The sequence below is a fragment of the Enoplosus armatus genome, chromosome 18 (genome assembly GCF_043641665.1).
Source record: "Enoplosus armatus isolate fEnoArm2 chromosome 18, fEnoArm2.hap1, whole genome shotgun sequence".
Classification (NCBI taxonomy): Eukaryota; Metazoa; Chordata; class Actinopteri; order Centrarchiformes; family Enoplosidae; genus Enoplosus; species Enoplosus armatus.
Genome location: NC_092197.1, coordinates 3,943,358 through 3,969,619, shown reverse-complemented (window position 1 = coordinate 3,969,619; position 26,262 = coordinate 3,943,358). Strand labels below are relative to the sequence as shown.

General features: G+C 40.5%; 1 protein-coding gene across 1 annotated transcript in view; it reads left to right on the top strand.

The window, feature by feature from the left end:
• Positions 1-348: 348 nt before the first annotated feature.
• The window catches only part of LOC139300969 (netrin receptor UNC5D-like), a 132,486-nt gene continuing 106,572 nt past the window's right edge, over positions 349-26,262 (top strand). Inside the window, exon 1 of the mRNA XM_070924188.1 lies at positions 349-433. Coding sequence (XP_070780289.1) covers positions 349-433 — 85 coding nt within the window. The remainder of the gene's footprint in view (positions 434-26,262) is intronic.

Sequence of the window (26,262 nt, the reverse complement as noted above, 5' to 3'; positions counted from 1 at the left end):
TTCTCTCTCTCTCTCTCTCTCTCTGCCTCTCTCTCTCTCTCTCTCTCTGCCTCCGAAAACCGGAAAGCTGTTGGCTGGCGCGCGCGCTCTACCTAATTATTCCACTCTCGCGCAGAAGTGTGCCGACTGCTGAGCGCTTCGCGCCACTTTCCATCTCTTCCCTCCGCACTGCGATTCCGCGAGACGGCGGCTCTCCTGGCGGACACTTAACTCGCCCAACACCTGGACGGAGCGCGCTCGTCGGGGCACGGGGACGCGTTGAGAGGTGCCTCGAGCAAGACGACAAATGCTCGAGACCCGCGACCAGGGGCCCCAGACTCAGCGGGGAGGGAGGCAAGCGGAGCAGTGATGGGACAGTTTTCGGGAGGATGCTACTTGAGTTTTGGCATCCTCGTGCTGCTCGGTTCGCAGGTCCCGGCCACGTCAGGAAGAGGTAAGACAGACTTGTTTGTACCTGTGATTTAAGCTGGTTTTGGATCTGAAAAGTGACATTCCGACCGGTGTGTGTGTGTGTGTGTGTGTGTGTGTGTGTGTGTGTGCGTGTGACCGTAACAATAACAAAAGTTCGATATTCTTCAGCTTGCATTTGAATTATAACAAGTGTTTTTGTTCGTAGTGTGCCACGCGCTGGCTGAGCTGCGTTTGCATAATGGTGATTGGTGGTTTTTAAAGGTTCAAACTGAGTGGAGTTTCGTTAAAGGCTCTATGATTAAAATAATTAGAAACTCCGGCTCAGTTTGACGTGCAGTTTTGTTCAGAGAACAGCTACAGTCTTGAGATAATATCCGCTCTGTTGCCCTTTGCCACGTTTGAACTGTAACGGGAAGGGAGAGCACATTGTTCCATATCTTAGATGTTTGGCAATTAAATTTTTCTGTTTTAAGTTTGATTTAATTTTCTTTTTTTTTTTTACATTTGTAGCTGCTAAAGCCACCACATGGGGACAATAGAGGGTTTCATTAACCACGTGAATTGGTCCATTGAGAAGTTGCCTGTTGTTGGTTGAAGTTGGTGTCTGTCACTTATTAATAACTGTCTAAGCTATTGTTTCACATTAAACACAGTGTACTTCCAAGGTTGGTTATATGGAGGTAATTGCTTGAGGGCCGTGCTCACCTCTGCAACATCTAATTGATATTGGTTGTGTATTAGCTTTAGGCTAATCGTTCCAGTTGAGTTGTCCCATGGAGGATACCCAACAGCCAGGTTTGTTTATCTGACAACAGTATGGGATGTAAGCCTGAGAGAAGACTGATGTGTTAAGCATTGTCTAAAAATGTTTCCATGTGGTCAGTGAATGGATCATCATGGAATCTTTTTTCTTTTTCCTCTGGTGAATCTCTCTCCTGACCTATTGACATCCATTTAGCTCACATGGCAGTGTAACAAAGATGCATTTGCAAGTCAATTAGTTTACTAGCCCCAAGGTTTTCATTTTTGCGTCCCTAGGTTTAGATTAAGCGTATGTATCTTCAAGGCAACTTTGCATGTAGGGATCAGGAGGGTTTTTGGTCATCATTTTAAAGTATAACCCTTCAAAACTGGCTGTACATTGTAGTTACGCAACCCTCTTCCCACAGGAGTTACATTTCCATGTAAAATGCCTCATGATATTTGAAAAGAGTGACCCATGCTTGGCAGAAAAAACAATAATGTTGTGAGTGCCTGAAAGCAAAATGCCTGTGCGTGCAAAATCTGGTTTTCATAAGCTGCATAGGTATATGTTGTTTTACATCTGCCAGATTTTAAAGTGGTGCCTGCGTTTGTGATGGCTCTCTGCCAGGCTGTAAAATAAATATTTATGTTGTGCAATAATATGAATGTCAACAGTCAAACACTTTATGCAGAAATGAAATGAGATGAAATGGAAAAGGCAGACTCTACAAGAAACTGACTAAATAACGTGAAACATACAGACAAGGCTAGGTTATGGAAAAATTCAATTCTCGAGCCACACCACACGTATAGACTCCCCTGCAGTTGATATTCTAATTCTCAATTAGAAGCAGGGTTATAATTCAGTAATGCAAATTGATTCTTTACGTCTTGCAAGAGTGTGAAGCCTACTTACCCCAGAGGAGAAACCTAGAATTAGTGCCTACAGGTGGATTCAGGGAGGAGATGGGGCTGATGAGATGCTAAGCAGCAGCAGTGAACATAGCAGAGGTGTTTGTAGTGTGATCGGTGAAGCAGCAGTGTTGGCAGTGAAAGGGTGAGCAAGTGCACCGCAGCTTGGATATGTTTATATGTAAGTAGTAAGTAAGTAGTAACGTGTGAGTGCAGTGCTTCGCAGGCTTTTCTCTTCCTCGTGACTGTAAATTAATTTCTTTGCAGATCATTCGTGTTGAACAAGAGCTGTTCATGATTTCAGAAAATCAAATGCTCAGTTGTCGCATTATTTTAACTAAGGCCAACCTCAACCTCGTGTCTATAGTAGGGGTGTAATGGTTCTCAAACCGAGACCGAGAAATCCACGATACAAATGTCCACGGTCTCTGTGTCGCGGACCTTCTGCCGAACTAGTCGCACGCGAGGAACCGAAATTCTAGAGTGCGAGTTTCACCCAGAATGTTTCAGCAGTGCACCCGTTGTTGTCTATCAGCTGTAGCATGCTAGTCAGCTTAGCCCGGTTAGCCAGGTTAGTGAAGCTCGTGTAGTGTTGCTGCCTTCGAATGACCTCCTCCCATGCAGATTCAGACCGTGCCAAAGTAATAACTAATGCTACAGGAGTGTTTATCGCTGCAGATATGCGACCGTACTCGGTCGTAGAGAACACAGAATTCAAATGGGATTCTTGAATGGGGAGCACCCGTAACTTGTCTAATTTCCCCCCCGGGGATCAATAAAGTATTTCTGATTCTGATTATGAAACATACGGTCAAAGTGCCTGAGTTGTTGTGTCAGTTCGTTGTGCCTGCTCAGTATAAACGAGCGCAAAAACGTCGCAAAAACATGCATGGTCCTAATGTTTAGTAGATTATAAATTATGTTAGTAAGTAAGTAAGTAATTTAAAAATTAATTGTGGGGTCTGTACAATATCAGAAAATTGTGAAAAATGCAAATCGCAATCAAAAAGCCCATCGTGATGATATTAAAATGCTTTTTTTCTACCTATGAACACTTTAAAACCCAACAAATGCACAATATTTGTTCTTGTTTGAGTACTGTTTGTTAAAAACTGCACTTCCCAGCTTTTTAGGTAAATTATTCGGCCCTTTTTTAAAAATGAAACTATATATTTTTGACCCATTTTCAAAGATTGACATCTCCAATATCCTAGTGAATGAGCTTGGGGCGGAGTGACACAGACAGGGTAGGAAAGTCGAAAAGCTCTGAGAGATTGGACTTACACATTGCTGCCGTTTCATGGGATTTGTAGACAATAAAAACAATATAGAATAATATCAGCCTTATCTTTTAAAATGCAATACTTGGGTGCTGGGTTCAATTCCAGCCCACACCCTTTGCTCTCTCTCTCTCCCACCTTTACTGTCTCTCTCTGCAGCTGTCACTATCCAATAAAGGCAAAAAATGTCAGAGAAAATCATCTTTAAAATTCAATACTTGGATGGCATAATTGGACAGACTGCTTTATTTAAAACATTGGTATGGTCCTACTGGGCTATATAAGGTTATTGGGGTGAAATCAATAAATGTGCTGTGACACTGACATGACACCACTGTTAAGCCATGTAACTGGTCAGCCTGGAGCTGATCAACAGCTAAGCAGGAGGAGAAGCACCATCCTACCATGCTCCATGACAGATGCCTGATTGACCTTAGATCACTGTATAGTAAGTAGGTTTGGTAGGATAACCGCCACTCTGCAACCTTCCTTCAACTGAAATGTCATGCATAGTGGAAAAAAAACTCAAGATAGAAACAGAGAAAAAGAGAGTGAGAGAGGAGTAAAGGGCAATAGAGTCATCTCTGCCATGTTTTATTTATCCCAAAAAATGACTGCCAGACTATTTCTCAAGCTCCCGCTTTGATTTAACTGACATTTCACATGAGGTGAATTCACGAGCACAGCGAGGCTGGTATCCACAGTTGTTTCTATTCTGTAGGAGATCGCATGGTGGTCATATTGCCCAGTTTCGCTATTGCATTATTCAAAGGGAACCCATTTATGTATCCAACTCGCCAACCCCCATCTCCCATCTTTTCTTCTCCACATTCAGAGGGTACTAAGCTCACCAGCAGCCAAACAAGGCTTGGAAATATTGTCTACAGTGAAAAGCAGAAAGCTGGGGAAATGATTGGGAATGTTTCGCGAAGAAAAGAAATTTAGCTTGGAAGTAAACATGCACATACTCATTACACTGATAAAGTGTGATGAGAGTCTGGGTTGGACAGAACTACAGTAGTAATCAAATAGCTATTGTTTTTTGTCTATGGGATATTGAGACTTTGGAATCTGGTCAATAGATAAGCCTTTGTACATGATATTCCCAGGAGAGGTAGGATTGATTGGAACTGAGTCCTTTTGTTTGCTCCAATAAAAAAAAAAACAATGCTTTCATTATAAGTCTGTTGATGGAGCTTCGTATTTTTTGCTCAATTCCATTGTGGTACTGTGGAGAGATTCGTGGAGGTCCGTGCTCCACTTTGCAATCAAGTTTTGTCTTTGTTGTGTTGTAGAATCTTTTTCTACTTTAATTAGACGCAGTTGGCATTATATTCTTTATAATCAGCATTTATTATCAGACTCAGAAATACTTTATTGATCCCCAGGGGGGAAATTACACATCATTAGGGATGTCCTGATCAAGTTTATTTTGTCCCTGATCCAAGTCCTTTTCATAATGGGTAATCTGCTGAGTCCCATCTGATGCTAATGTTTATATAAATGGCACAACTGCCCCTCACACCAGTGTTTCTCCTATATGCATCCTACAGCGCCGCTGCTCTATAAAAACCTCCCCAAACACAATAAACTCGCTATCTTCACTTTAGGCAGCCAGAGTCGGGCATGAGCGAGGATTATTAATCGAACACCCCCACCATTTAGCAGTCTGTTATTGGTTATTCCCGAGCACAGTTGGCGGCTCCGGTGCCGGTCCTGCCTACCTACCTGTTACAGCGACGGCCAGCGAAGACATAGAGGAGACGTGGAACAGCGCAAAGGTAGGCCACTCCTCTTTATCAAAGGGGGTACCCTCTTTGTCTTTATGGAAAGTCTGTTATTTAACATCCTTGAGTGACATGCCCCCCCCCCCACATACACTCACACACACTTTTAAAATTCCCATTTTTGTCCCCGCCACTTTCTTTAATGCAGCAAAACGCCGTGATACAGCTACGTTTAACTCCGGCCTGTCATCGAGTTACTCCCGGAATTAACTTTAATTACCAACAGCTGATATGACCAGCTGCCAGCAACGTTTGTCATCCGGCGAATCGACGGTCAGCGGCTGCTAGAAATGAGAAGCTGCTACCTGAATGTTTTTTTACACTGCTTATTGCTAATATGAATGAGAAGCCAGATAAAAGATTAAATATCACATTTGTTATCGTCTGACCTCAGGGAATCCATGTCCATTTTGAAATATGGGTGTTGAACTCACACCAGTATATGCAAATCATTTTTCACATTTCGCATTAATGCAATGAAACGGTGACATTACAGAGCCCGACTGTCTTTAAAGGAGAGCAGCTTTGGAACACTTGCAGGCTATGGTGGACAGTAGAGCAGTGCAAAGATCGGGTTTGTTTAAGCAGATACCGATCGATTAAAACTTGCCCAGATCGGGCTTGATGCCAATTCTCAACATCAGCTCAGAACATCTTTAGCATATATTCATAGTAGCATACTACAAAGTGATTATACATTCATCATTCAAACGTTGCCATGTTCAATCACCTCCTGCAGATTTGCCTCTCAGCTTTGTGTCCACAGCCTTGAAGCTTTCTGTCCGATAAGAGCTACCATTGCTGTCATGTGTTTTCTAATAACACTGAAAGGGAAGCCTTGGAGATAACTGCCCATCCACAATGCACCATTCAATGCCTCACTGGCTAACTCAAGGGCATTACCACAAAGGCGAGATTCACACCATACACCATTCACTTCAATGCCAAACACTCTCTCTCTCTAGTAGCTCCCACTTTGTACCTACGGGTAACACTTTTGTTTTCTCTAAAGTGCTTTTATTTCATAAATACCTCACCCCTTCATCCTTTCTGGTTGTCCACTCCACCCTTGCAATTCCTTTCGATGTAATTTAGTTTCAGTGGATTGTCGCTGTGACAAATGTTTTGGTTCTGGTATCATTTCTCAACTCACCTGACTGAAGGAGAAAGGAGAGCTGAGCTTTGAGAGGCAGAACGAGGGAGAGAGTGAAGACAGATAGGAGGGTTACAGTGCAGAATACTTAAGTATCTCATGTTATCAGTAACTGCCACAGCAGTTTGTCAGAAACAGCGAGCACCTGTCACTGCTCTCCCTGATGAATTAATTTCAAGAGTAATCAAAAGCAAATACATATTTAATGACTTTTGGATTAAAGTAGGGGTTCAGTGTTTGTTTATGTGTGTTTGGTGTGTGTGCTCCAGTGTTTTGACTTGCAGAAAGGGAACATGTTCAGGCACTAGTTCTGGTGTGAAAATATGATGAGTAAGTCAAAAGGAACACATTTAGACACATTTTTTGGATATTGTCTCACAAGGCAGACGTCAACGTAGACCGTAGTACATGACAATATTTATGTAATGAATGAAACGCATCAAAAATGACAAGTGTAAGAAATCCATAGAGGTGAACATGTGATTAATTTCATTGTTAATGTGCTTCAGAACCAATACAGCCCTCATACATCATGAAACATATGCTGTCATGGCTGTATATAAGCTAGTCATCCGTGTTGACACATTTGACATTGTTCATCTCTAATGGTATGAGACCAGTAAAGTGGGATGGTAAATGTTAAAGGAAAGCACAAACACACATTTTGAGTGCATGCACTTTCCAAATTGTTGTCGTTCAAAAGGAACTGTGATCCAATTTAATGTTCTGGCTACTAGTTTTTGTTTTGTCCTTGTCTTGTTGCCGTCTCATGAATGCAGTACTGTTGAAAGGTTGGTTACTGATTGGGAAGCTGTTCGGGTGGTTCGTGCACATTCCTTATATCTAGACCTCATTTTGTGAATTCAAGCGAGGCTTTGCTCTCCCTTTTTAGCAAAAAATAATAATAATTCAGATGACACCGCAGGCTGCAAAATAGGACTATGCCTGGCTATATTTCATGCAGCCCTGTCTGTTCTCAATGGCCATTTGGTGCTTTTGTGAGTGTGAGAGATGCAGTACGGAGTCCCTCTTGGCATATGAAGCCTACATAATACCTCTCTGTAGTCATGTGTGAGTATATGTTGTAAAACAAACAAAGCTCTTGTCATTCATGAAATAAAACAGAAAGTGGAATTCCATTTGTCTTTGAAGATGTCTTCTGTGTTCTTCAGAAGAAATGCTCAGTCCTGCAGACAAAGGGGGGAAAGATTTAGAACCACTGTCTTTGAGAAGCTAAAACACATTCAACTTAGCCAAACTCAGAGATGGCAAAAATGATGACTTACATACTTTGTGCCACAGTGAGCTTGGTGCAAACAGACTAAATTAAAGACTTGTGTATTTTCTTTAATCCAGATTTCATGAGTATGTATAAAAAAAAAAAAACAAGCATTCAAAGACAAAATAGCTGCAAATAATTGCTCATTTTTGCCTAGCTTCCACAACGGTCAGTCAGAATCATCCCTCAAGAGAAGAAAGATTTAAACTGCCACATGTAGGATTCAAACCTGTCTGCTTTAAGTTCCCCACAGCTGTATTATTAAAAAAAAGACAGACAGGAGGATCTGATTTGAAAGAGAATATAATATGACTGAATTTTATTACAACGTTTTTGGATGGTAAGAAATAGAAAATGTGTTGAACACCTTAAATACTGTATGTCATCAGTATGTCAGTTTGTCATCATGTTTTCCTGCAAATAAAATAGATAAACAACATGGAGGTTAATTAAGCTGAAATAAGCTTATGAGTTTAATAATTCATAATTAGACAACGTTTTAATTAATTGCTCCCGACTGGTATTTATCTTAATTTTCAACATGTAGTTTTCCGCCACCATCATGTCTGGAATACGTGATTTCACCGTGCTGTAGGCATTGAATCTGCAGTCTTTCCTTGGAGAGAGCTTAGTGAGAACATTTTCGCTGGTAGGGGAGAACACCATGCTTCTTGCTGAGCACAAAGAGTAAACTCCATTGGACAAGAGGGACACCTGTGTATGGAGGAGCTGTTTTAAAACCACACTGTGCTTCCAACTATTTACCTTTGCTGTCTCCTTCTTTTTGTTTTGTATTTGGCAGGTCGTATTTGTAAGTTCAAAGTTCACTTAACAGTGTGTGCAGCTCGTCTCCTGGCTTGACAGCTCTATTGTCCCCTTTGCAGGCCTCCCTACATCCCCTATTAGACCCTTACAGCTGTGATCAGCCAACACTGGTCAGCTGTCCTTCCCTTCGTCTGCCCCTTCTGGCCAGCTCAGTGGTAATATGCCACAGATCTCTTTCTAATGCTCCAGCTCCTCCTTACTCCAGCCCGCCCTCAACCCTAACCACTTACCCAGACCAGGGTTCATAACCCTTGTGTTTTTGTTGTTCTTTTTATGTCTGAACAGGATGCATGCTCTTACTTCTTGAAGTACGTTCATCTTTTATTGTTTTCACAGCAGGCAATCTGGCTATTCATGTTGTTGATGAGGAATCATCACACATTTTTGTTTATTTGCACCTATTCTAAATGACTGGAGCCATTACATATTGCTTTTGTCCACATTTCCCTTGGTGTATTTGTAGCTTCATAACCTCCTGCAGTCTTTGCCTGCTGGTCACATTTGTTCAATGTGAATTTGAATGAGAAACTCAAAATTTCTATTTATGCTACTGATTTACATTTAAATGAGAATGAATTAAGCATTTTAAAACAAAATGTGAAAAAAAATATGTATATAGCAAATATCCTCTTTTGTTTACATTCCTCCTGAGCAGTGTTGAATTCCTCTCCTCTTGCATATTGACACTGGTTAATGACTTGAACAGCTGAATTTAAATGTTTATCCATACATAAGGTTGTGTGTTTTCTTCTGCCTCGCTCAGCACCGTTGCAAAGTTATACATGTGTGGCTTTGATGAGATTCCCCTTCAGCCAAGGACTCCCCTTTGTCATTAAGATACACAACATCTATTACGTGCATCAATGTGGCTACATTCATTTAAAGAGTACTTTTGTTTCACCTCACTGACAGCAGAATCAATAAATAGCTTTGCCTATTTCTGCTCCATTTCATCTTAGCTGGTTTAGACCAACTCCACCCCAGAGCTGAAGGCAGTACAGTATCCATGAAGTCAGGGCTCCAAATACACAAAGCTATTATTTAAGAGTGAAAGAATTAATTCTGGTGTCATTTTATCCTCTTATTATTACTAACTATTTCTCTGAAGACACCATAACCAACAATGAATTTATCCTAACAAGTGTTTCTGTGTAGCCACAGTCTGAATAGCTTACAGTATGCCTCCAAGCTATAGAGCTCCCATTAACTATTAAAAACACATTAAACAGCCATAATACCGCACTGGGTGATATGCTCTTTTATTGCGATCAACACAGGGAGCGCAGTTTGTTCAGAAACAACTCAATGGCATAGCTCAGTGTTGGACAGATGTCATGCTGGTGCACTCGGTTCCATATTTAAACTGTGCTGAGCGGAATAAACCACGTGGTCCGACGCAGTGTATGGTCTTTAAATGGAATCTCACTAGACTGACATAAGAAGGGTATCGTAATGATAATTCAGAGTTTGGTTTAAAGGACCGGTGTGTTGGATTCAGAAATGGAGTATAATATTGATAATTACGTTTTCATCAGTGTATAATCACCTTAACCTAAAAATCATTGTGTTTTTGTTAGCTTAAAATGAGCCCTTCATATCTACATAGGGAGCCCATGTGTTGAATAAACCTTTACGCTGAATGATTGAATGAATTACTATTGTAACAGCACCACTTTGTTGTCAAAAGTCAAGGTAGAAATAGGCGTGAAATACTGCGTATTAGAGGGTAACATATGTACAGTATTTCTGCTGGATGACTCTAGCAATTGTCAGCCTGTCATGGTCTCCAACCAGAGCGTACACGTGTACTGACAAGATCCATATTCAAAGCACTGAATTGTAGAAGCATCTGAAATTGAAATGTCAGGTTGAAATGAACATGCATTGAATTAGAATGCGGAAATAGAAAATACAAGCTATTGTGCAGCAGCAGCAGCTCGTGTTGACATTTTTGTGTGCATTGTGTTTACCGACTGTGTCCAATACCTTGATACCAGATTTGGTTAGAGTGAAAAGCCCTGCGTCTTCCAGAGAAAATGGCCAGGCTTTTCTTCTGTGGAGTATCATAATGAGACTGCAGCAGCGGTCTCATTCTCCCACTCCTAATCAGTTATCTTGAGATCTGCTAATGTCTAGGTATCCTTCTCCTTTTCACGTGTATGTGTGTGTTGCATAGCTGTAATCCAAAACAAGGCCTGATAAAATGAGAGGATAAAACCCAATTACCCAGTAGGCAGTCCTGAGTCATCTCCCATTTGTTCCAGCCATTTTCTCCTCTGTCTACTCCTCTTTATCGCGACTTGTATGGTTTACTCAAAGACCACCCCAGCTGATTGTAATCTGTAGGTGAAAATAAATGAGATAAAAAAATGTGAAGAAGAAACTGAAGTGATAGAGTGAGCTAATCGATGCCAAACGGTTTGCACACGGGGATTCTCTTTTCTCTCCAGTATAATCTTCCAATGTGATGGTGAAGTTTGTGTGCGCCGGGCTTCTGAGGGGACCAATTAAGGAGCGGCAGGGCAGGAGCCTGAACTGCTGGCTCTCCTAATAGCCTACAGGCTGGAGTGGTCCTGATCCATAGTCAGTCGATAACACAGGCCTCCCTAGTCTCAGCCAATGAATGCCAACAATCAAACGCAAAGGCTAAGAAAAATAAAAGTCGGGATGGAAAAAATAACGTTCAAAACTTTCTTTGTTTTTGTTTTTACCGTCACATTACAGTAAAATGTTTTGGACAGTTAACTGATGTCATAATGCTAAACAAAGCATCCAAAGATAGCGAAGTGTAAGAAAGACCAGCAGGCTCTTGACCTTTGTAAAAGATTAGGGAATTTGCCGTCTTTTTGAGCTTTAAGTACACCGTCTCTGAGTGCATGTGTGCGGGTATGTGTGTTCATGTTTTTTTCTTTGTTGGATTTGGGCTGTTTTATGTCCTAGATGCCCTCACTTACCGAGGGAATATACCGCTGACATTCAGCTCCCTCTCTGCTGACCTACAAGGTTTATGATAACCTACAGGAACAGCAGGTTTGTTTTTCAGAGCTAATGGAGAACACTCCCAGGACAGAACAGAAACCGGTGATGTCATGACCCATCTCAAAGGGATTGTGTTCACTCTTAGCGTTTCCCCCTAGATGGGGTAGAGTCCATAATGTAATGTGACTGCTTAAATTCAATCAATAGCCATAGATATCGTTTACCAAGTTTTTCAAACACGCTAGACTTTGAACTACTGGTCTGCATATTGGTCTTTGGTGGATCCGTTCCACATTATGTGCATTACATTCTGCTGAAGAACAATTGCTGTTGTTTGTACGTTTTACCGATTTAAAAATGTCTGCAGTAGTTTCTTAATCTACCTGCTGCTGATGTAAGATTACTTTTCTATGACTCAGAACAAGGACTGATGCATGAGAAGGCCTCAGGGCACTCATTCTTGCTTGCCTAACGCTCTGTAATTCAGAGAAGAGTGCAAGTGACAAAAAAACGAAAACTTGAACTATTGACATGGAAGTTCAGTTATTTTTTAAATAGTTTTGTCAATTGAAAGATCACGCTTGTTTTATCCCTGTGTCTGTAGAGCCTGAAGATAACGATTATTAGTCCATTGGTCTCTCTGTCCAACACTTTGGTCCAGAGCAACATATCTTGATCTCAGATTGTTCTCAAATTTGGTAAGCACATGTCATGCTCCCCAGAGGACGAACCACGGCCTTGCACTCTTTATTTCAGGACTGTGTTGTCTTTTTTCTTTGAGTTAATAACTTTGAACTTTGTAAACCTTGTCCTTTTTTACCGTTTCTTTTCTTCAGTTTCAGCCATTTTCCACGACTGTTTGCACACAACACACATAGATATACTACGGCACTGTGATCATGCTTACTAGTATACACATCAAGACAAAATAGCATTTTCTTCAGGAGCACCATTCATGGCCCAGTGCTCGTCGCTGTCAAGTCGTTTTCCACACTATCATTTGCTGCTTGTGCATATAATATTGTATCATATAATGTGATATAATATGATAAATATTTGCATTCTCCACTTTCATCGTGCTTGAGAGAAGCACTGCTTTGACATCCATGCCTGGTTTCATATTATTTCCACCTGTCTCTTTTTGCCGTGAAGAGTATGGGCACATTTCTGCACGTCCATTGTTCTTTCTGCTGTGTCATTTCATTACAGCAGCCCATTAGCTCCTTCTGGGAAATACTGACTATATTACTATGCTATTTTGTTAACTGGCAGGAGAAGCTGTCTACCCTTCTCTTACCTACTGAGATTATGACAACCAGCTCCATTGTGAGATCCTGTCCAAGTCTGAAAGTAGGGAGTGACAGAAAAGGACATTTTACAAGGCTTTCTTGTTCTCGCTGTGAAGACAGTGCAGCATAAAAATATGTATAAGTAGTGCACAGTCTTTCTTCATTTTATGCCTTATATCAAATTAGTTATTGACGCAAGATAAACTTCTATGCTAAATGCTGTGGACTTCTGCAGTTGTGTGAGTTTACATGCAATGACCCAATGCTACGTCTTAATTTATTTATCTGAGTGTTTCTGACTCACCCTCTGTGTGTGTGTGTGAATTAGATTAGGTGATTCTCTCAAGTGTATGTTGGCCAAGAAATCTCATGTGGTCTAATTGTGGTTGTAGGTGCTATTGATTTGTCTGCATCTGTTCATAATAGTCTTTCCATCCTATATCATCACCAATTCATCTTTAATTTATGTCTCTTGCCTTCATTCGTCTCTTCGAAATTGTTTCTCGTAGCTTTTGGAGCCCTGCTCTCTGAATTTGTTGTATCTGTTATATTATGTGACTCAAGTTTTTACAGTGTATATACAGTACTCTATATACAGTATTCTTCATCCTCCTATTCGTATCTCTTCTCCACCTGTTCTGTTTCTGTCTGTCATTCATTCATTTTCTTTTTCATCACTTGTCACATAATCTTGCTTACCTGCTTTGCAGTGGTGCATAGAGCTGCATTTTATTATACGCTCCACATGATTAATGCGCTAATGGCCTGAGACGGGTGTCATGTTGCAGCAGGAGGCCTGATGTCTGTGTGCCCTGTCACTCACTGCTGTATCTCTACTTTTTTACAAAGTTTGAAAACATTGCTTTGAGCAGACAATTGAAGGCATACTTGCTCAGTAGTCTAGCTAAACCATACTGCAACAAAATATGTGTATTGTGTGTACATCGTCCTTTTTTTTGTTAATCGACGCTGTTCGTATAGAAAGACTGACATTCATAAGTGCCTGTTGATATAGTTTGTAAACTAAATAGTAAAAATATAACATAGGTTGTTGGCTGCTCCACAAATGATGAGCGTTTTCTGATCGACCACTCCTATCCTTCGGGTATAGCTGAGTTAAGTTACTTATGCTTTTGCTACTGAGAGAGCACAGTCATTATTCTCACAAATGAGGTCACTAGCCAGGTAGACATAGTTTGTTTTAGGCATTTGTACAAATGACCAATGCTGTCATTTGTCTAGTGAGGACAGTCTTCATGGAATACTTCTCAGATTACAGTTATTCCAAGACACACAAGGCCGCCACCAAAGACTTATCTGACCTGCACTGGATCTGTCAGTTGGGGTGAGATTGGAGCACCTTGATATCATAGAATATTTGGCTATGATTATATTTGTATTAATATGTTTATATGTGTATAAGAGCCTACTATATAGCCATTTCTGTATGTAATCATATTAATAAGGTGCAATTAAAACAAACCATCAGTCAAAGGTAGCCGTAATGTAGCCTAAGATGTTTTCTGTCTGTCTGTCTTGAAACATTGACTGGTACCAAAAACATTTGTCTTTTGTGAAGACAGATTTCCCAGGGTAAACCATTATTCTGGGATATTCTAGCTTCAGTTGTGCATTGTAACCCTAGTGCTATGAATACAGCCAAAGCCCTCTAACAAGCTCAGTACACTGAAATCAGAATAAGCCCAAACCCATGAGAACAGGCAGAACGCCTAATCACCTGCACAACTACTGTAACCAGGCAAACAAATGTTTACTAAGGTGAACGTGAACAGAAGGAGATTGTTAGGTTAAGGTGATAGGTTGACTAACAACAGCAACAGTATAGAGGCATAGCCAATCTGGCGACGAGTAAAGGAATGCAGGCGATTCACAGTGCAAAGTGCAAACCTCTCTGAGGGTCTTTACTGGGCAGGTGTGGTATTAAAGGGGCTGAAATGACAACACATAATACAAACACACCAATACAAAAGAAGAGAGAGATCACCTCAGATCCAGGGCCCTTGTATTGTGCATGCTGGCTCACTTCCATGGTTTATTGGCACACTTAAATGGAACGGAGCCATCATTAATGTTATCAGTTACACCTGTGCTTTTCGAGCATGACAGGACGAAACGCTGTAAGAAATGTCTATTCAAAGCCACATTTATTGTAAAGATTGAACAGTTTCGAGCAAACAGGGTTGAAGTTAAGGCATGCATTGGCCTTACTGTATTTATTTTGTATTTACTAAAGCTTGGCATGTTATAGTTTGTGGAAACCGTACCACTGTAGTTGATCTTATCCCACTATGTTCACTCGCGAAGACGTGCAGTAGGTTTAGCAAATGCATCAAACATCTAACTTAAACAGACAAGAACACTGACTATTGTGAATATAACAAAAAAACAATAAAATATTTATCGTTGGCGTTTCCAGAAACAAAACGTTTATCACATCATCGCCTCATGCCAGGATGATAAAATGGCAAATAACACTTCTGTATTTTATTCAGCACTGACAAAATTATGTATCATCTCATAAATTAGAGACGACTTGCCTGAATCGTCCTCGTTCTCTCTGCGTTGGCCTCGTTCTCTTTGCAGCTTTTTGCAGATGTTGTTCAGGACAGGTGGCGATAACGGATGTGAAGCTGCAAACCTGTTGTCATCCTTCAAACCTGGCTGAGGGCAAGAGCTGCCGGCAAGTCAAACAGCAAAGCTAATTTCTCAGTCGTCCTCTCCTGCTTTGAACTATAGCTGGTGATAACATGGTGGATCAATCTGTTTCTGAACCTACTGGGTCTCTCCTCATTTCACCTCCTCAATTGAGGACAGTGCTTTACTTATGCACTATGAGGATGACATTGATTAGAAGCAGCGGAGGCGAGGCAGTCATTAGGCATTCTTTTTCATCATTGGCCACGCCTCCTTTGGCATAGTTTGTGCGTCGACAGTTTTTTTTTTTTCTTCCAGGAGTAAAGGAGCTCCTCTGTGAACAGAACAAACAAAATGCTTTGTCAGACTCCCGTATTGTAGTTTCCACCTTCTTTCAGTGGACTGAGCGCATCTCATCAAATGACTCCAATTCATAATGACTGCTCCACATTACTGTTTCACTTCCACTTTTACGTCCATGTCTCTGTGATAGCAGTTGTTGCTACAGATCTGTTTATATGAGTTGCCACACCAAAGTGAGATTTAGGTCTTCTTTTATTTATGTAAATGACCTGGTTCTCATGGTCTGTGTGGTAGCAGCAGTATTTTACCAAGTTTAGCAGTCAAGTTATTCATGCTATATGGACAGATAACTATTGTGGAAAGAGGTAGGTGGTTGCAAGACTGAGCCCAGTGATTTTGGTGGACCGCTGAGTACGATCACAGTTTACTTGGTTTCAGGTTTTGTATTTAAGAAAGTGGAAATGTACCTTATTGGCACAAGGTGAAACATCCCTGGACTGTTCTCCCTTGTGGGTTGATACACAATGATATACACTCCCCTGCCCCCCCCCAGCCGACCCAGAGTTTCAGCTCTTGAGTTTTTTAGCACAGTCTTGCAAGCAAATAAATGCTGATGGGGCGATATCTTATTCGGGGCAATACTTCGACAAGGGGCAGACATCATGCATCATCAAACAGACACAGAAAGAGTTAAGGTGGCAATTTGTAAGAAAATGACAACTTGTTTACAGGCTTACACTCAGTCTCGTAGGCAGGTGGTGTCGGGAAACAGGCAAACAGGACGCTGACAGGAAGCTATAGTAGCATCAGCTAATAGGGAGCTAATAGGGAGACAAGGAACAGGTGTGCAAGCAGGTGGCTGAATCTGAAGACTGTCAAGGTGGGGAAAAAAGAACAGGGACGACAAGTGGGCAGGTGAGGAATGGCAGAGTCCTGGGGAAAAGGGAGACAGCGCCGGGATCAAATGACACTTGTGAACGGGACTCTAATGTGCACAGCTCTGTCTGAGGGTGTAAGGCAGGTTATCCAACCTGTCAGTACCAACCTAACCTGAATCATGGCTTTTGTACTCCATCCTAAGGTTCTTGGGATGTGTATTTGCAACTATAAAAACATAAAAACATATTTGATAGGAACAAGACCTAATTTCTTAGATAAGAATAATTTTTGTGGCCTCCATGGCCTAAGCAGCACACCAGAGTATTAGAGTAAAACAGAGGCCCAGATTGCTCTGCCGGTCCTGTAATATATCCATATCCCAAAGCTGCGTAGTTTATTAATGGTCCTAAATTTCATTCTAGAATTAACTCTATATTGCATCAGTAGTTTAATTTAGGAACTATAGTCAGTTCTGTGTTTTGAACAATGTCCAGAAGAAATTTAAAGGTAAAAACATGGCATTCAGGAGATGATTATGAGACAGTGTTTTACCTTTTTTTTGTGCTTTTTCTGTCCGATTCAGTCCTGTTATATCAGATATAATTTTCCACACATACAGTATATAAATTTAAATTAAAAGAAATGCATGCCTAAAAGCTTTGATCCCCCGGCTCTTTTTTTCTTCTCCCTCCCTCTCCTCTGCAGGTAGCGGAGCATTAACCTTTTTGCCAGTGTTTCTAAAATGAGGGCTGGGGCGGTGGGAGTCTGGTACCCTTACAGTACATTCCCAGTCTCCAGTGTCTCTTCTTCTTGCCCCTGTGAACCTCCTCATTCATGCAAAAATGAGGGCTCAGTAAAGGTGGCTGTCTTTGATCAAGAGGGCTTTATGATGATCAGAGAAAGGGAAACCTGAATGCTGTGTTAAAGAACAGTGATGTGAGATTTCAAACGAAGGCCTGCTCTCTGTGTACTTGGACCTTTAAACTTTGAGAGCTGAGAAACATTTAGAATACATTGTTGTTGTTGTTTTTGAAGGCAATGAATTGCTTTGAAAAAATAAATGCGTATATTCTCATTAATACTTATTTCCCCTAACGTTTCAGAAGGTTTAATTAAGTAAAGGAAATTAAGTTCTATCAGACTGAATCTAGGCTATACGCTTCTAACTACAGTAGACTGGGATTGAAGTGTCGTGCCTTCATGATACTGAGCGTGAGGCTTCTTAGACTAAACCTAACCAATTGATTTTTGTGCCTAAGTCTAACTAAACCTTAACGAGAGCGTTGTCACATCATAAAACAGATTTTTTTTCAGCAGTGATTTGGGAAGCAGACAAATTGTCGTCCTGCTGATATGGGAGTCAGATCAGAAAACGTTTCTACTTGTGGTTCTAGAGGGCATGAACAAACATAATTTATGTCGAGGATACATGGTTCATGCTTTAATTAGGTTTTTTTTTTTAGCCTTTTAGCTTTTTTCTCTTTTACCTCAGCTTGTCTCCTTTTATATTTTAGATTTCCTCCAGAGATTGCGCTAAAATTGTTGCATCAACCCATTCCTTGTACACACAGGGGGGAGTAATAGTAAGAACAAAACAGTGAGTTCTTCTTGTTGAGAGAAAGTCAGAGCTGTGTAAATGTCTTCAGGCTGCATTGCAGTATGGTCTATTGAGCCGCAGCTGGTGGAGAAACTGATATCTAACCACCTTATTTAATGAATTTCTAGGTGAATGTTTCTTCACGACTCTGCGTACGCTGGACCGAGCAATGCCTGCCACAAAACATTCAGTATTGTGCAAAGTAATGTCACTGCAGTGTGACTGTCTCAGTAGTTTCATATCAGTGTATATTACCGGCCACAGGAGACCATATGCTATTTAATGAAAAGTAGCATGGTTCAGATTTAGGATGAGTGTCCCATTGCTGGGTAATTGCCTCTGAAACCCTGATGAACCACCACAGAATTAAACGCAGCCATAAAACCTCATTTGGAATAGAAGTGAAGGAAAAGTGGGATCATAACTATGTCAGGGGTGGGTGACAGCACACTAATATTTTATCCAAGATAAAAAGAGACTGAAGAAATTATGAATCTAGCTCATCAGCCATCTGCTCTCTCTTATTTCATTGTGGGCCTATGTTGCTCTGTGACACACATTAGAAAGCTGATGGGTAGTGAGTGTGGGAGCTCAGCCTAACCTTTGGGGAAAGGCTAAGAATAAACACTTCAATAAACCGTTTTTGATGGCTGGTAGCTGTTGCTACCTGGACATTCAGACAGCGCACCGGCGTGGAAAGGTCACTTGTCCCAAACATATGGGTAATTGGGCCTAAAATATCAGCTGGCATGTTTTCTTCCCACAAGCTGTACTGGATTCTGTGAACCTTTACAGACATCCTATTATGTCTTGTACCGTATAGAAAGGCAATTATGTTGTGTCGATCCACGTAACAATAGTTCAATTCATGCCCAGCACGTTTAGCAGATATAGTCAGTAGGAAAAAGCAAAATTATGTTTATTTCTTCTTCAAAACAAAATAGACATGAAATTACTCGCCAGTAATACTTATTTATTTATCTATATATATTTGCAACCGTCACATTTTAGACTTTATATGCATAAGACTGAAAAATAGAAATACAATTATGCAATGTGCAGATTGTCATGATTTCCATATTTACACACCTCCACAATATAAAATAGGTTTGATTTCTAAGAGGCACAGCGTACAAAAATGTCATCGGGTAGGGAAGAAATTAATGTCACTGCGCTCGGGGCTCGTTTCATGATCGAATGCCTCTGACAGATGGCATTGTGTTCTGTGTTTGTCATTGTACTGATTGTGGTCAATTCTCAGTAAACTTTCTCTTTTTCAGCACATTCACGTCAATGTCAGGACATTGGTGGGAGGTTCCTATGTTTGCAGAGTGAATGATTTCCTTTTGTCACAGGAGAAGGCCATCAATATGTGAGTCACAGTGATCTCTGCTGCTAAGAACAGATGTAGCCTTGGAAGTGTGGATGGAGAGAAAAAAGTTTTTTCTCTCTTACCTTTCCTTGTGTGGTGGTTTTGATTTGTTTTTTTTATTAAAACATTTGATTATTGGACTGAACGTATACAGACTATACTGTGTTTACCAAAAAATACACTTTGAAGCACTTAGTCAACAAGAATCACACTGTGATAACATACAGTAAATGGGATTAGATATAGATTGTATTGAATAAATACAATTTATTAGTGTTAAAGCTGCACTGCATATTTTTACGGATAACAAATAACAATAAGTACAAGTGACAAACAAAGAACTGCGTGGCAGCGTGGCATGTTATCAGTTTAATTTGATTATTTAACGTTTTTACTTTTATCTCATCGCGTCTCACCAGCTGAATTCCCGAAGCCCAAAACGCAGTAGTGGTTTCTTACCTTCGCTTAAATTATTGCCTTCAGATGCTCATTTACAACAAAGCATTCGAGTTTCATTACTTTTGATGTTATTCACTTGTGCGGAGGTGGGAAATTGCTGTTCACTCAGAAATGCCAACGCCGAGGGGAGTTGTCAAGCTCTGATCTGCGTTAAGGGCGTACATCGATCTGACCTGTGCTTGAAAGTCCCCCTGGACTAACCACACGCAACCCCGCTTCCCACTGCTAGCTGATGGGTGTTGGAGACCACGGGGTGCCCTCTTCAGCTCATCTCTCCTGTACATTTTGTCTTACTTTTGCAAGGATGAGTAAGGGCTCTGTCCTGGAGGCATTTCACTCCCAGCCCTCTTACACCTCTCTGCTTGTTCTCTCTGCCTACTTCTCAGGAGCTGTTCTTTTTTTAAAAACTCAAGTGTCAAAGTTCCTAGCTCTCCTCTCTAGGCTGGTTTGCACTTTGTCTTAATTTGAGCAGTGTTTGTTTTCATCCTGTCATTTGAGGAACCACAGAGAGCAAAGAGCAGCTTTGTAGGTTTCTGTTCTCTACACCTACACCACAGAACAACTAATTCTTGTTGTTTGAAGTGTTGTTTATTGGTCACAGTTGTTACAGGAACTTGTGGAGAAAGACGGAGGATGAAATGGACAGGGTAACTTTTAAAGCTCTCTGTCAGCAGCCTGGAAGTAGTTGCTCAGTCACTTCTATACCTGAATAGTGAATTCTCACTTTTATTTATGTTCATTAATATTCTGGCTGTCAGTAGTCCCGTGGCATTTAAAACGTGCTGAAGGAGAGTTTAATTATGTTTCTCATCATTAAATTGGACAGGATAAGGTCTGTAAAACTAAGTCTCTGTGAACTCAAGCAACAGATAAAGTGAGAGAAATCATAGGGAGTCACTGCATAAATTTAATTTTCCCACTAGACTCTGGGGTAGGCTCCCTGTACATATACTTTAAAATAGCAAAAAATACAGGAAATGAGGGTTGCGCAGTGTAATGGCCGCACAATGCACTGTGGGTTTGTTACAGCACTGGTTGGCTTTCTGTTTAAGGAGATGGTGTTACAGGTGCCTTCTGCAGTAGTCTCCAGAGCTGACTGTCTTGAGTAACACATTGGTTTTTGTGTACGATATCTGTATTCTTGTGTTTTAGCAGAGAACGTAGGGTCATTGAGACCTGGCATTGGATGGTTTGAGTTTTGCTCAACTTGCCAAAAGTGTCACAATCCTCAGCGAAATGTCAGTTGGCTCAAGTTACAAGTTAGCTACAGTAGCTAACCTGAGACTCGAGGTACAAAGGCCTTTTTTTTACGTCAGTATTTTATTTTGTCATGTGCTTGTACTTCCTGCTTTTTCTTATAAATAGTTATAGTTTATCTTCTATCAAAACTCATGTTTTAGTGTCTTTGACCGTCATTTGTGATGTGAAAACACACAGTCTGCGTCCTGGTCGTACATAGTTAAGTAATGAATCCCTAGTGCACTGAGGAGTGCTGAAATGATACCAGGTATTCAACAGCAGACATCGTGCAAACTGCAATTGCAGTTTGGTTTCAATATGTCCACTTAGTTTTAAAATGGCATGTTGCTTAATGCCAAAATTAAACATTTAAGAGTTTAATTTAAGAGATTACTCCCCGTTGTTTTCCCCCTGTATATATCAGGGTTGTTGCCTACATTCCTGTGATAAATTATGGAGACTTATTGTGCTTTCCACAATTGACTTTTTGTCTCTAAGTGACATCGTATTGGCAGTTTCAGAATAGAGAACAAGTCCATAACAAACACAGATGAGATTGGACATAGCCTGTAGTGGAGCTGAATTTGTATAAAAACCTGTAAAGCAATATTCTTTCATTATGTAACTCTGCTGCATATGTTTTTAAATCCTGATAATCACATTGTTTGTGTGTGCGAATATAATACGCTCGGATATTAATTAACTTGATTATTAATGAACTAAGTGACTAGTTGGATCTAATTCTCAGTCTTACAGTGAGAGATAATGAGGCTAGCTTGTATTTCATGAGTTGTTTTTAGCATCATCGTTCCATTTGTAATTTTTCATTGTGGAAACAGTTTGCGCTAAAGGAGAAAGCTGTTACTGGGATGAAGAAGGCACTGGCAGAGATGAAGGCAGGGACATGCTCGCATTTGTTAGTTTGACATTTCACCGTGGAAACGCTCGTCTCCATCTGACCGACAAGGGACCCGGTCAACCTTTTTTAAAGGAGATAAGGCAGAAACGCATGAGATACCTCCTGCTGCCAATATTAGAAAAAAAGTGACAAAAACTATTCACACACATTTGCTTGCATTGACAGTTATTATTATTATTAGTTATCTTTATAATGAATGTTATTACTAGGAGTAGTACACGTGGTATTGAAGCAGTACTAAGATTGTGGAACATTCAAAGCCCCAAGCAGTTTATCTCAGTACTGTACTCTTTACTTTGTGTGATCATCAGAAAATACATTTCATTGTTGCTGAGGTTAATGCTCAAGTGTGACAAATCCAAAAAATATGGCTTCACCTGAAGCTGCAGCTTCAAACACAGCAGGCTAGCCAGTGATTTAAGTCCTCCTTCAGAAATGAAGCCACAATAGCAACAATCAAACACTTAACTGTTGGTACCCCCCCCCCCCCCTTGTCATTTTGTTGCTCTTCTGGTAGATGAATTAGAATATGCTGTAATTATGGTTTATCAGAATAGGGGGAAACTCCTAAGTCTTAAAAAGGAAATGAAAATTCAATAACCCCGTTGTGCAGCCATTAGTTCTGCTCCAAAAAATCTGTTTGAGTTAATTTAAGTGATTAATTACGTCAACAAAAAAGTGTTCAGCCTTGGAAAACACTGAGTTTTTGAGTGCAAAATAATCACTGCAAGCCACTCAGTCAAAAACTCATTTGATCAAATCTGCTTATCTTTACGAGTTACAGTAGTGGATGTTGCGCTGAAACCGTTGCCTCTATGTGGCTTCTGAGCAAGCCTGCGCAGAACAACCCTCATGTTTAAAACTGATGAAATGCTGATCATAGCAGGCGCACTTTATGATGAGGAAATACTGCTTTCATTTCATATTTCAGTAATCTTGTCCGTATTAGTCTTGAGTGTTCCCAATAAAACACAGACCATGGATTTTGCTGACAGCACTTCAGCAAACGCTTTACGAAATGCCAACAAGAACATCCCATCTTAAGTCCTCTGATCTTCAACCCATTGAATCTAATTTCACATGTCAGTTTTTCTGTTACGCTCTTAAACCTGATTTCAATGAGCTTGTAATAATGGCTTCAGTCTTTTAATGACTTAATTCTCACATATGTCCTTCTTGTGTTGCTGTGTATGTTAATAACACTCTGCCCAGTGTATTTAGTGTCAGATATCAGAAAACTTGAAAAACATATTTTCTATTTTAACACTGCAAATATTGAACTTTGATCCAAAAAGCTAAAAACTAAAGCTGTTAAAGCTGTCAGCCACTTCTTAAATGTCAAGCCAATTATCCTGTTTTGTAGTTGCGTATCACATTAACCCTCCTTGCCCTTAACCCTCGAGGTTCCACCATTACTCAGACGCAGTAAACATCACAAAGATGGCTTTTTGGCATTGTGTGCATGCCTCCCTCCTAATGCTGTGTTTTTTTATCCCCCTGCCTGTGGGAGTGTCGTGGCCTTTCGTCATCATGACCACCCACTCTCCCAACTACTAGTCTGATTCTGATATGTATCAACATGAAACCCACTTTTAAATAAATACAGTCGCCCACATTTTCCCACATTACAGTTGAACCAGTGCAGATGTTATCCCAATACCAATTGCGCTTCATGCATTTCAAATGTTGCACAGCTTTTATAAATTGATTTATTTACTTTGGCTTTAACTCGAAATTTAATTAAATTTGAGCATTGCAATTTTAAACTACTTTGAGTAACTTTTATATTTTAATTTCGCCTTATTTTCAAACCAGACTAAGAATCTACAGCCATGCTACAGCCAACCTCTGTGAGGTTGTACTTCGTTACCCCACTTGGTGCTTCGAGCTGAATGCTAACGTCAGCATGCTGATGTTTAGCGTGTATAATGTTCGCCACGTTCACCATCTTAGTGAGGGTAAGCACGATAACGTTTACTAATTAGGACTAACATAAAGTACAGCTGAGGCTGATGAGAATGTCATAGGTTTGTAGGTACTTGATCGTGAAAAAGATAAATGTCATTATTTCACAAATATCTGCGCTGAATTTCACGACAATCTGTCCATTAGTTGGACATGTCACAAAATAACAAACATGTCAACCTCAAGGGAGGGGATCACTAAAGTCAGTAGGTTTCATCCTCTGGGGGCCATGAATGTCTTTACACAATTTCAAAGCAATCCATCCAATCCATCCAATCCATCTTAAAGACATTTCGGTCTTGACCGATCTGGTCAAGTGGTGACCGACTGACAAGCATTGCCATCCACAGAGCCATTCCCTAGCATGGCTAAAACGAATGTGTGACACATATCTGAGACTTTTACCTGCGCAAAAATGTTTGCAGATGCAGCATTTTCCTGAGGCCACAAAGCCATGCGCCTCAGGAAAATGCTGCATCTGCAAACATTTTTGCGCAGGTAATACGCTAATGTATGTTTAGAAGATTACGCCCCAGTGTTCACAAGATTTTTCTTAGATCTTTGGTAAATGTCTGTAAACAAAAAGGAGCGTGATAATTAAAGTAAATATTAGCACTGCCTGAATAAAGGAGTTGCAAGGCTGATGCAGAAATGGCTTTTTTAGTGGAGAGGTAAAAACTCATACTCCATAAGTTTCAAATTTGATATTCAGTCAGCAATGTGAATATTGTTGTGAGTTAGTGGATATAAAACACAGTGTGCATAAATTATTCACACAGACCCGCTGTAACAACCTCAGCAAGCAAATCATCCTACCTGCTGCATGAAGGAGTGATTTAGACACTCTTCATTCTTCATTCACCCACGACTGCTGCACGCTTACTCTTATTAATATAGTTAAATCTTTATTATAGCTTGAGTAATTGAGAAAAATGATAGACAATGAGCCATTTGTAAATCCAACTAGTTACCTGTTAAATGTGTCCTCAAAAATGTTGACAAGTTTCACCACAAGAACACTATTTACGTGTTAAAAGGCAATAAACACTGAACACGAGAGGCTTATTTGTGACTTTCCCTCTCAAGCTACACTGCAGCGCTGCAGTCTCATAAAAACACAGGAAATCTGGCACTTTTCTGAAGCTAAAGTGGAACGACGTGTTATCACTTTAATGGAGTTTGAGTCGCATCTTAAGTTTAAGAGAGATGTTTCATATCAAAGTGTTTTGGAGGGAAAGCAGCAAAAGGGAAAGTCGGTTCTGTAAGAGAGGAATTAGAGCTCAGGTGTTTGAGGTTTTTATACAAAGTTTCTTGGTAATTGGAGTGTCAGTACAGAAAGAAAAACACATGAAACACACATTTGAGTCTGTTTCTCTCACATCCTTCGTTAAAAAGAGGGAGGCAGAGCTTCAAAAGGTAATTACATTTTGGTATCAAAGAGCAGGCAGCAGTTAGAGCTTAAGGCCCACAAAAATACAGTCCAACCTATTCCTCATTACTTCAGAAGACAGGGGCATAAGGGTCCCTTTTCATTTGTGTGCGTCTGTCTTTCTGTAGGATGTGTATTAGGATGTGTTCATGTGTTTACTGAGGGTCAGGAGGCTGCGCTGTATGTTTGTGTTTGCATATTGTTTGTTGACTTGTCTTTGGCAGGGGCCTTTACACCTCACAGAACAAAGGCAATGCGTCCAATTATAGTGGATTTCATTTGGTTGATGCATTGTCATGGCTGCAGACTTGGACAGGTGTTGTTAGTTATAAAATGTATGCGTTAGCTCCCACGTCGTTTTTTTTCTTTTTTCTCCGAGTTGAGATGGCAGCGGTGGGGAGGAGGTGGAGGATGTCGGGATTCTTAGAGGGTTTTACTGGCCTGTGGGACAGCTGTAGCACTCTGTGTTTTTTTATTCATTACACAGTAGAAAAACCATCAGTATTGTGTTCTCTAGGGAGTGTTTTGTTCAGGGCTGCTACGGCCTTCGCTGTATGTCTGGCACGCTTGTTTGAATAGTAAAGCACCGAGAGCAAATTGCAGTTGCAGGAATTGTGTGTCTCTGTGATTCGACGACGGATATCAAATGGAAATTTACATTCAGGGGCTTGAGATAATGATGAAGATGACGACAATGTAGACACGGTGGCAATATTGATGATTGACAGTGGCGATGATGATTAAAGATGTTGATGAGCTTGATGATGCTGACCGGTGATGGAGGTC